The sequence below is a fragment of the Psittacula echo genome (genome assembly GCF_963264785.1).
Source record: "Psittacula echo genome assembly, chromosome: 1".
In the NCBI taxonomy this organism is placed as follows: Eukaryota; Metazoa; Chordata; class Aves; order Psittaciformes; family Psittacidae; genus Psittacula; species Psittacula echo.
The window spans coordinates 3,148,301-3,160,587 of NC_137735.1; the positions used below are offsets into that span (position 1 = coordinate 3,148,301).

A 12,287-nucleotide genomic window follows, 5' to 3' on the forward strand; every position below is an offset into this window, starting at 1 on the left:
AGTGTTTGTTTCCCCAGATATCATATGCTTTAGCTGGTAGAGCACCCTCCTCACCGCACCAGAGACAACAGACACCAGGCAGAAGCACCTGGGTGATAGGACAGGAAAGAAAGAGGAATATATCTTGGAGAACACATCAACCTTGATGGGTATCGATAAAACACATTCATAAAGCAAGTCTGGGGATTAAATTCCCTGTCACTGAGCGACAGCACATCAAAAACTGGTTTCCCTTTAAAACAACCTTCCTCCTCGGATCCCAGGTAAGCCTTCCACATTCCCCAAGGAATCATTTACCTCCTTCCGCAGCGAACGCATCCCTCAGCTCCACAGGTATCAACTCAGTTGTTGCATTTAGATGCAGCTCAGAGCAACTGGTTGAGCTCTTAGGACCAGTAACACATCTTGTCTCAGAGCCGGAGGATTTACGCATCAGAAGCTCGTCTGCTTCTCCCCAACTGCAGCAGTTTACCTGCTACCAGATATCACTTCCCATAAGCACCTACCTTAGACCATCACATAAAGCATCTTGGAAATACCCTTGTATTTAGCTCTATGTATCTGTGAGTACTCTGAATTACAGAGGATGATTCATTATTGCAGCCTGCCTTATCCCCCGCCATGTACATCCACATCCCCCCCAAAACCTGCTTGTCACCGTGTGAAAAGGGAACAGGTCCCTGACCAAGCACCAGCAGTTCCTCACAAGGTCATACATTATGTGTAGAAAGTAAGTGTGACAAACCCATCTGTCCCACAAGAGGTCCATGTGTCCCTGGCCAAATTCCTGGACCACATGGGTTTGCTTTCCTTTCTTTGTAACCAGTACACAAGACAGATTTAGACACCGATATTAATGGAGACAAAGGAGAGAGGAAAACAGCAGTGATGGTGCCAGACCAAGGACAGGAGATTTCCGTGCTTTGCTCTTGGAAAGACCTGGTAGGATTGACAGATTTCACCTTTCAGCAGGGAATTTCAGGGATTTGGACTACACACGGCTTAAATAACATCACAAGAGCTCAGGGGAAGGAGACATGAGAAGTTAATGGTGTTGGTAACCACTGACCTCATCGAATCTGCCTCTGCCTCATCTGACAGGAGCTACAAGAAACCTGGAGAGGGGCTTTGGACAAGGGCCTGTAGGGCCAGGCCAAGGGGAATGGCTTTAACCTGCCAGAGGGGAGACTGAGATGAGCTCTTAGGCAGAAGCTCTTCCCTGTGAGGGTGCTGAGGCGCTGGCCCAGGGTGCCCAGAGAAGCTGTGGCTGCCCCATCCCTGGCAGTGTTCAAGGCCAGGTTGGACACAGGGGCTTGGAGCAAGCTGCTCCAGTGGAAGGGGTCCCTGCCCGTGGCAGGGGTTGGAACTGGATGAGCTTTAAGGTCCCTTCCAAACCAAACCATTCCCTGATCCTGTGGTTCTATGATTCCATAGATTCAGGTCCAACAGGATAAGCAGTAACTGTGTTCAGCTGCTTGATCTCAGTGCAGACACGATGCTGAGGAAGCCCACAAGCTTAGCAAACCCCACCAAAAGCCTGAACCCAGGCTGCAGACCGCAGCTGCAACCCTCCTGAAAGCTGAAGCTGTGGTTCTCCACCCTGCAGAACAAAGGCAGGCACTGTTCTTTGGAGGCAACCACTGATCTGGAGCAGTTTCCATCTGATTCAGGTGCTGGTATGAGTCTTTCAGGGCTGAATTACAATCAGAACCTCCTGTCTCGGAGGAACATGAGAGCAGTTAATGTCTGGGCACTGATAGCTGTGCTCAATTACCATAAAGATGAGGCCTTCCTCAACACCTGCAGGAGGAAACCTGCCTGCAGAACAAGCTATGGAGGGAAGATGAATTACTACCCAGGGAGGTAGCTGTCAGGAGCAGAGGGAGGGTGGATGGGTTTATTTATACACAGCAGCTCCAGGTACGGGTTGCAGGCCCTGACACGCTGCTTGCTGTGCCTTCTGTAAGCAGTTGTCTCCTTCACATCCTCAGCTCCTCTTCAGCTCCAACAGCCCCATGCTGGAGGTGTGTGCTCAGCGCTGACAGTCTGCACTGGCCACGACACTGCACACGAATCCCAGTGTGCTTTTAGCACCCAGCAGTGATGTCAAATTCCATGGAAAAGTTTGGAGCTTCCCAGGAAAGATGAGGAGGGAAAGGGTCTGTGGGATTTACCTGTGGAGGGAGGGGATCCTGCCCCTCTGCTGTGCTCTGGGGAGACCCCCCCTGCAGCCCTGATCCAGCTCTGGGGCAGCAGCACAAGAGGGACGTGGAGCTGCTGGAGCGAGGCCAGAGGAGGCCATGGAGATGCTGCGAGGGCTGGAGCAGCTCTGCTCTGGAGCCAGGCTGAGAGAGCTGGGCTGGGGCAGCCTGGACAAGAGAAGGCTCCTGAAGGGGAGACCTGAGAGCAGCTCCAGTGCCTAAAGGGGCTGCAGGAAAGCTGGAGAGGGGCTTGGGACAAGGGCCTGTAGGGACAGGCCAAGGGGAATGGCTTGAACCTGCCCGAGGGGAGACTGAGATGAGCTCTTAGGCAGAAGCTCTTCCCTGTGAGGGTGCTGAGGCGCTGGCCCAGGGTGCCCAGAGAAGCTGTGGCTGCCCCATCCCTGGCAGTGTTCAAGGCCAGGTTGGACACAGGGGCTTGGAGCAAGCTGCTCCAGTGGAAGGGGTCCCTGCCCGTGGCAGGGGTTGGAGCTGGATGAGCTTTAAAGTCCCTTCCAACCCAAACCAGGCTGGGATTCTGTGCTTTAGGAGCACTCTAATCTGTGATTTCTGGTCTCAGAGCAACCTCTGCATTTCCAAAGAGCACTCCATGGGTCAGCGTACACATCAACAAATGCCACCATTTGACAGCTATCACTACAGGTCTGAGAAGGAATGCAGCTCTTGGTGGCTTCAACTGAAACTAGAGGAGCAAACCTTCCACATGGGGGAAAAAGCACTTCTTGGCTTAGTCATCACCCAGTGCATCTTTATGAAGAGCAATCCTTGAGAGGGAGGGTGCAGGGTCCAACTGCTGCCGCGGCTGGTGCCTCTGCGCTGGAGCTGGGAGGGATGGAGCTGTGCAGCAGCAGCACTCTGATGACAAATGGAATTGCAAGGTAACACGAGCACACATGCCAGAGGAAGGAGCCAACCACAATTACTGACTGGTATCAGACAGGAAAGATCTTTCAGTTTTTGCGGGTAGCACAGAAAACAGCTCAGCAATGAGCACCGGTGAGAGGAAACCACATGTGTCAAGCTCCCCTGCTAATCCACAGGGCATGCTTTTGGCTCCCATCTCCCAGAAGATGCTGGCAACGCAGCTGGAAAAGGTACAGGGAAGGATACGGATGGCCTGAAGGTAGTGAAGGGGCCTACAAGGATGCCAGAGAGGGGCTCTTCATCAGGGACTGTAGGGACAGGCCAAGGGGTGATGGGTTCAAACTGAAACAGGGGAAGTTCAGGTTAGATATAAGGAAGCAATTCTTCCCTGTGAGGGTGCTGAGGCGCTGGCCCAGGGTGCCCAGAGAAGCTGTGGCTGCCCCATCCCTGGCAGTGTTCAAGGCCAGGTTGGACACAGGGGCTTGGAGCAAGCTGCTCCAGTGGAAGGGGTCCCTGCCTGTGGCAGGGGTTGGAGCTGGAGGAGCTTTAAGGTCCCTTCCAACCCAAACCAGGCTGGGGTTCCACGATCCTATGATATTTTCAGTGAAGATCACAGGTTTAGCATCCATGGAGAATTCTGAGTAAAATAAAAAGCTTCCTTTTCCACACAAAACCTGGTTTCAAGTCCCCCATACCTGAAGGGATTCTTTCATTTCTCTTCCTATTCCTCTGAGACACCGTAATTTTCAGTATTGGATAATTTCAGTCTGCAGCTTGAAGGTTTCTTCCAAATGTCAGCTTCTTGCTTTTGTAGCCAGGCTGATGACACTGGAGCTCATTTGCTTAATTACTGATTTACACAATGATCTGTCTACGAGAACATGAAACCCTTCAAAGGAAACGCTTAAAGTGCAGAATCAGAGACCATCCACAATGACTGATTATTCCCATCTTCATCATGTTTTCGGGCCACGGCATTATTGAAATAATACCATTTCCTCTGATTGATGGCATTTTACTTACATCATAGAATCCCAGCCTGGTTTGGGCTGGAAGGGACCTTAAAGCTCATCCAGCTCCAACCCCTGCCACAGGCAGGGACCCCTTCCACTGGAGCAGCTTGCTCCAAGCCCCTGTGTCCAACCTGGCCTTGAACACTGCCAGGGATGGGGCAGCCACAGCTTCTCTGGGCACCCTGGGCCAGCGCCTCAGCACCCTCACAGGGAAGAGCTTCTGCGTTATAATTGGGAAAGAACCACTTCCTAAATACAACACTGGACTCTGCAAGAGTCCAAGTACAATTATCCCAAGTTGTTTCTACCAGGATGATGTTGCTTTTTGAGCAACCTGCTCTAGTGGAAGCTGTCCTTGCCCATGGCAGGGGGTTGGAAGTGGATGAGCTTTAAGGCCCCCTGAAGCCCAACCCGTTCCATGATTCTATGATCCTGATGCTGCCACACAGCCCAGAAGGGGTCTTCCCTTTCAGATCAGCGCCTTTGTTTCTATTTCTCCATCTTTCCTTCCCCCAAGCACCTGGCTATTGCTGACCACTGCAGCCAGGCACACAAATCCTTCCTCTGACGGGTGCTCTGGTCCCGTGGAGCACAGGGAGAACGCTCTGCACAGATGTTCCTTTTGCACGAAACAATAACTCATGCAAATCCCTGCTCCAAGCAAATTCCACAGGAGTGCATCTTATCGCGCGCCAAGCTGAAAGCACAAATACATGAGAGAACTCTAAACCTCCATTAAAAGAATTTGCTCTTGTTACAGCTTGAATTTCCCCTTCTCCCTCCAAGGACTCAGCCAGGAAACTCCTCGCTGACACTAAACACCGACCAAAGCCCTAATCCCACCCATGGTAACAAGAAGCGTAAACCCCAACTGCAGTGTAAAGCAAAGCACAACAGACATAACACACACCATGGTCACCCTGATACTTCCTTACATGGTTAGGGGCTGACTAAATCAAGGATAAAATCCTGCCTGTGACGCATTGGCCTCACCAGGCTCCAAATCCGAGCATCCAACTTTGCTGTACTTTGGGTATGTGCAGGCTGCAGAGGTTTGGTGCTACGGTGGGAACACAGGGACCGCTCTGCCTCCTTTCCAAGCTTGTGGATTGAAATGGTAGGAGCGTGTAGAGCAAAGCACGAGGTTCTCCTGCCTCAGTAAAGGTAAGATGACTTTGTAAGGGGTTTCTGATGGCAATGGCAAAGGCTGACTCATGTTTAGGAGTGACTATGGTCAGGACTCTCCTTCCTACTCCAAGAGCAAGCAGAGAGCAGCAGCAACCATCGCACCACCACGATGCCGCTCCAGAGCACAACAACCAAGGCAGAATTGACCCAGCAAGGCAAGAATCCAGATATTCAAGCATCATAAAACCTACTTATAAATACATTTAACTCAGCACCCATTCGCTTTCTGTTCCAAGTTTATCCAATGCTTTCGTGCTTGTAACATCAGGGATTTTCCTCCATTTCATTAATCAAGAACGGAGCTCTCTCTTGCCACATTTGGAGATGGACCAGCTTTCCACAGAAGCTCAACATGATGAAAATACACTAACAAAATGTATTTTTAGGTGGGATGGCAAGTTAGAACCTGAGTTCCAACCCAACCGCTACGCTTCAGCAGAACAAGAAAATCCCTGTGCTGAATGCTCTCAAATAAGAGCCATTCCCCTTCCAACAGAGCCCTTATTATCCTTTGGGGCAGGAAGTCAGAGTTTTTCCACTTAGTTACGTTCCAGGTAGCTCTTAAATAAGATTTCCCTTCCCTCTGTGTTTAAAGGGACACTTGAACACAAGTTAATGCCTTGGCCGTGTGCTGCCATCACTGTGTACTGAGCCTTAAAATAGAGCCACTGGTGCCCAGCCACTGGCCAGGGAGGTGTTATTTCAAGGAGAGGACCAATGCCAAGATGCCAAACGAACACCACTTCTTCCTACCTTAATTATCATCAGTAAATCATCCACCTTCATTGGGAGCCCATAAAGGTTCTTCCAGCGGTGCCCCCTACAAATAAACAGAGAGAAAAAGGCTTTTCAACCCAAAGAGTCAAAACTCAGCATCATCTGCTGCCGGCAAGGTCATTCTGCTTCCTTTTACCTGCATGCAAATGCAGCTTTTCATTACGGCTCAGGCTAGAGACACACTGGAAAACATGAATGTAACTGTGAAATACAGAAGGTGTGAGATTGTGGAGGTTTCCTGGGTTAAAAGAGCTTATGGGCAGAGGCAGAAGCAGTTACACATGAGGAGGCTGATATTCGCAGCTTCACTTGCTCCATGCACTGCTGCATGGGGTGAAGTCAAGCCAAGGAGTGCCTATAGCTAGAATTGATGATATTTATCACAGTGAATGCACTTCGGTCTCCTATTTGTGTGTTACGAACCCACAAACAAGCAGATGGAACATTAGAAAAGCAGTTTTGTGGATGTTCATTTATTCCCACCCTTCTGGAAGGTGCCAGAGAGCTGCATGTTGGTCACCAGGGTTTCTTATGGCCATGGACCACTGAGGCAACCACCAGCGCTTCCCCAAGCCCAAACCCCTCTGGATACAGGAGGATGAAGTGCAATCCTAAAGGGAACAGGCTGAAGCTTGTCCCTGTGGTTCAGGTGACCCATAGTGATGCCTGTGATGTTCTCAACAGCTCTGCACAAAGCAGAAGCTCTCGGACTTGGATTCCTTGCTCCATCAGCCAAGCCGCACCACAGGGGCTCATGGATCACTCACGGCTGTGTCTGGTTGATCCTAGGACAAACCAAGTCTCTCCCACCCTCTGCATCTCTGTTTTCCCTCCCAAATCTCTTTTACCTACACCAGCTTCAAGGCAGCAGCGGCTCCTTGGAGCACTTTGCAGAACCAACCCCTCCTTTCACTAATCCCATCTGGGCTGATGCTATAAAGCGCAAAAGTAGAGACCTGAGGCACTTGTAGATTCAGGGGTGAATAAATTCCACCAAGTTAATATCTTTTTCCCTACGGAACGCTTTCCTCCCCAGCCGTGGGCAGGATGTGACCCAGCCATCTGCTCTATCAGTGCCAAGTAGCCGCGGAGCTCAGACATAATCCCTGGGTGATCTCCTCGCTGCTTTTCATCCTACTCAAGTGTGGACTCGAGCACTCGTTCAATTAGACAAGCCTCAGCACTTCAATCAGATGGGCACAAAAGGCTGATTTTCACCTCCATAGAGAAGCAAAAGCCTGATTTAGTTGAGTGTGATAGAACCAGGAGCTTCAAAGCAGCGAGCCCCAGGGATCGCGTCTACTCCGAAGGCTGCAGAATAGCTGCTTAACCCCAGCAGACCACCAGCATCAGCCACTGCCATTTGAAGGGGAGTGGAGAGAGATTAAAGACACTGGATATGGCAGGGAGGAGGAGAGTGGGTGACTTCCCTGTCGGCTTCTGCATTCTCTTGTCTCTGGTTCAAAGCAAGGAACCCACCCGTGTGCCAAACTGCCTGGTCCCTCCATGCCACTTGTGTTTTCTTCCTTAAGATAGAATCATAGAACAGTTTGGGTTGGAAAGGACCTTAAGATCATCCAGTTCCAACCCCCTGCCATGGGCAGGGACACCTCACACTAAACCATGGCACCCAAGGCTCTGTCCAACCTGGCCTTGAACACCGCCAGGGATGGAGCATTCACAACTTCCCTGGGCAACCCATTCCAGTGCCTCACCACCCTCACAGTAAAGAATTTCTTCCTTAGATCCAATCTAAACTTCCCCTGTTTCAGTTTGAACCCGTTACCCCTTGTCCTGTCACTACAGATTCAGTGTTTGCTAACACCTCCCAGTGATGCTGCTGTCCTGGGACAGAGGGGTTTGGAGGCTGCTGTATGCAATCCAGCCTTCAGCTCATCCTCTCTTTCCTGTGCAATGGCCTTCCATCCTTCAGTTAGCTCCATGCATTTAAAACAAAGGAGTGGAGATAGGGAATTTGGCACAGGCAACTGTGCTGTCAGTACTTACATGGTCAATCTACTCAAGGCCAGGCTGGACAGGGCTTGGAGCAAGCTGCTCCAGTGGAAGGTGTCCCTGCCCGTGGCAGGGGTTGGAGCTGGAGGAGCTTTAAGGTCCCTTCAACCCAAACCAATCTATGACTCTATATGACTCCCTTCCTTGTTGTACTTAGCACTACCTGAGTTAAAAGGGAATCAGAGTGGAGCTGCGTTGTCACAAAGCTCGGGGCAGGACACACAGTGTACGTTCACAGCTGCTTGCAAGACAAGGCCAACATCTCACTGAAGGCAAAACATACTGGGAGGCAAGGAAAAAAAGCAACTGCCAAGGCAGAATGAAAACTAAAGAGCTTATAAAAGCTTATGAAAGTCAATGTGACACGTTTGAATGGGCTTGGAGCAGGCTGTGTCTTCAGCTGGCTGTAAAAACAGATCAGTAACAGAAGAAGAGAGTAATTCACGATGCATGACTTGCAGTGACTCATAAACTCGTTCCTCTGACAGGTAAGGAGCAGTACGTGAGAACAGAAACATCTGATGTTACACATGCTAACGGGAACATCCACATCTGTTCTTCGGAGCCAGTCACACAGTTTGCACATGGAGGAAATGTGATTGCCAGCAGAGTATGAGCAAATGTATGGCACAGCTGAAGGGAGGTGGCATGTCCAACACGGGGCTTACCCAGCCCCAGCCACACACCAGCCTTTCCACTCATCTGCCTTGCCCTGAGCCTCAGTGTGCCAGCAATGTAAACCTCTTATAGAATCATGGAATGGTTTGGGTTGGAAAGGATCTTAAGATCATTCAGTTCCAAACCCCTGCCATGGGCAGGGACGCCTCAACCTGGACCGTGTCACCCAAGGCTCTGTGCAACCTGGCCTTGAACACCACCAGGAATGGGGCATTTACCACTTCCTTTGGCAACCCATTCCAGTGCCTCACCACCCTCGCAGTAAAGAATTTCTTCCTTAGATCCAATCTAAACTTCCCCTGTTTCAGTTTGAACCCGTTACCCCTTGTCCTATCGTTGCAGTTCCTAACGTAGAGCCCCTCTCCAGCATCCTTGCCAGATAATCCCCCAAACCCAGGGTATCCTGAGGATGCAGGGCAGGCAGCTGGCTGTGGAAGCCCTGCATGCAGCTCACCAGCCCTGGGAAGAGCATCACTACTATTTGGAATTATTATTTGATATGTTAGTTGTACATAGTTCAATCTTTGGTTGAAAGGAATTTAACCAGGTGAACGTCTGTGCTGTTGTAACACATCAACAGTAGGGAAGGCTGGCAAGAGAATCACAGAACCAACTGGGTTGGAAACACCTTTAGGACCATCAAGTCCAACCTTTATCCCAAGGCCACCACTAACCCATGGCACTGAGGCCTCGTCTCCACGGGCTGTGAACACTTGCAGGGACGGTGACTGCAGCCCTGCCCTGGGCAGCCTGTTCCAATGCTGAGCACTCACTGGATCATGGAAGGGCTGTGGATGTTGCCTACCTACACTTTCCCACAGCATTCTCCTGGAGGAACTGGCTGCTCATGGCTTGGAGGCGTCTGAAAGATGTGTGGATGTGGTGCTTCAGTGCCATGGGATAGTGGTGGCCTCGGCAATGCTTGAGAACAGTTGGACTTGATGAGCTTAAAGGTCTTCTCCAACCTAAATGATTCCATGATCCTACGATTTCTGTGCTGGATCACCTGTTCACCATGGAACAACTTCATGCACAACACCATTTCTTGGATAAAACCAAGGAACACAAGCTCACAACCCCAGAGGTCTCTTTAGGAATAACCCCACCGAGAAAGTGCTTTGGGAATGGCTGCACTAGGTGGGATCAGACAACAACAGCAGGTTTGCTAAGCAAAACCAGGAATGGTAGCAAACATTACATACAAAGACATTGAGGATTTGGGGTCAGCAAAGGTGGCCTCCGTCTCTTGTCGGAATAATGAAACTAAAAGGCATTAGTTGGCGAGACAGCCCCAAATCATGCTGCCGGCATAATCCACCTGGAAGCCAAGTGCATCCAGGCAAATTAAACCCGCCTTTAATCCATGCAAATCTCAGCACTGGAATCTTTTATTCCCTTACCTCCTGCCACGAGTTTCATCCTGCCCCGCACCCCAGTGTGCTGCCAGAGGAAACAACGCACAGCTCCATGCTTTAGTAATGTGGGGAAGGAATTCTGGAGCTGGTGGACACAGCTTCATGCTTGCATGGTTGGGTTGAGACCAAACCCTGTTCCACCTGCGCTTGGTTTAATCATAGGTATCCACACACGTAAATGAGGGCAATTTGTGCATAAATTAGGCAGCATCATTATGCTAATTGGGATGGGCTGATTGCACTGAGAGTGTTTGCAAGCTGCCACAATCCTCCGGGACAGCGCGAGCGAGCTGCTGCATCCCAAGTGATGCTGAGATGCCACCAGCATCCCTCTGCGGCAGGTAGGACCCAAGGCAAGGCTAAGTAATGGAGGAAAAGGGGTGAGGAGACCTGGTCGGGTTTGCTTCATCTGGGTCCTTTGTTAAACTATGATGCTGCCCTCAAAAAATAACCCTATATCCTAAAGAGCACATCCAAACCTTCCTTGAGACGCATGAAACAGGGTGATTGATAGATGGGGGCACAGAGAGGCTCCTAGAAACACCACCACAGTGCAAACACCAAGGTGCATGGGAGACAAAGAGCAGCAGACTCAAATCCCTTGCACTCTGCTTTATCAAATCTAATGTGAAGAAGCAAGTCATCATAAAGGATAGAACCGCTGCACTGTACCCCTTCCAATCCCCACCTGAATGCAACAGAGGCTGGGATGCTCACTGGGATAGAGGACAGAGTATCCTTGTTGATCTCTGTCCTAAAAGGAAAAAACCCCAAGTAAATCTTACTGATTGAAAGGACAAGGATAACAGAGGAACTGCAAAGTGACAGCTTCTGCTCTTTGAGATTCAGTTCAGTAGCCAAACACGAGCAGGTCTACCGAGTGTAGGTAATCATCATAGAAACACAGAATCCTAGAATGGTTTGTGTTGGAAGGGAGCTTAAAGCTCATCCAGCTCCAACCCCTGCCACGGGCAGGGACCCCTTCCACTGGAGCAGCTTGCTCCAAGCCCCTGTGTCCAACCTGGCCTTGAACACTGCCAGGGATGGGGCAGCCACAGCTTCTCTGGGCACCCTGGGCCAGCGCCTCAGCACCCTCACAGGGAAGAGCTTCTGCCTAAGAGCTCATCTCAGTCTCCCCTCGGGCAGGTTAAAGCCATTGCCCTTGGCCTGGCCCTACAGGCCCTTGTCCCAAGCCCCTCTCCAGCTTTCCTGCAGCCCCTTTAGGCACTGGAGCTGCTCTCAGGTCTCCCCTTCAGGAGCCTTCTCTTGTCCAGGCTGCCCCAGCCCAGCTCTCTCAGCCTGGCTCCAGAGCAGAGCTGCTCCAGCCCTCGCAGCATCTCCAAGGCCTAAGACCTCATCTCAAAGTCAGAGCAGCAAAGCCATAGAAAAGAGCAAGAATACTGAGGTGAAAGGCTTTAAAACCTTCCAGGTGGGATGGGCTGGAATTCCAGCACCATTAGTCTCTGACAACTGATTCTCTTTCCTTCGTGCTGCACTGAACATACTGTATTTGCTCTCACCTGTGGCACAGTGAACGTTACCATATGGCTTGCCCAAAGTTGATTCATTTTATAGCTTTTACTACTAGGTTAGTGCTTGGGGCTCCTCTGCTCCATGTTTTATAGCCAGGCAAAGTGCCAGCACGTCTGTCGGAGGGAAAACTCCTGGCTGGATAAGGGAAAATAAACCAAGCGTGAATTCCCTCGGAAGGGAGACAGCTCAAGTCCCGCAGGTAGGATTTCTCATCATAATGATCCCATCTGGCAGCTGAACTAGTGACCAGTTTGGTAGGCAAATGGCACGACTCCAGGAGCATCCTCTGGTACCCAGGAGGAGGAGGGAGGTGAACTGCAACACCAGAACCACCTTTAGCCCCTGGGGCTGGAGCTGAGCATCACCAGCAGCACCACAACCCTGTGCTCCCTAAGAAGTAATATGGATCCTGGCACGGGCCAGCATCAGTACCTTAGCACCCAGTAATTCCCAAGCCCCTCTGAACCCCAAATACCTCATCACAGCAGCAGCTTTAAAACCTCTTCTCTCCACCCTTTGGTGACAACTAAAGGCTGTCACCAGCAGCTCACTTTTGGGTTGCAACTAAGCCAAAGCTATAGGAAAAG

At 50.6% G+C, this 12,287-nt stretch overlaps 1 protein-coding gene across 3 annotated transcripts in view; it reads right to left on the bottom strand.

Annotated features, from left to right (window-relative positions):
• The window catches only part of PTPRA (protein tyrosine phosphatase receptor type A), a 113,398-nt gene that overhangs the window by 54,429 nt on the left and 46,682 nt on the right, over positions 1–12,287 (bottom strand). For 2 of the 3 annotated variants that reach the window (XM_080626550.1, XM_080626549.1), the window contains exon 3: positions 6,038–6,104. The exons of the other annotated variant lie outside the window; for it this stretch is intronic. In XM_080626550.1, coding sequence (XP_080482676.1) covers positions 6,038–6,070 — 33 coding nt within the window. In that variant the 5' untranslated portion in view covers positions 6,071–6,104. The remainder of the gene's footprint in view (positions 1–6,037; positions 6,105–12,287) is intronic. 3 annotated transcript variants of the gene reach the window in all.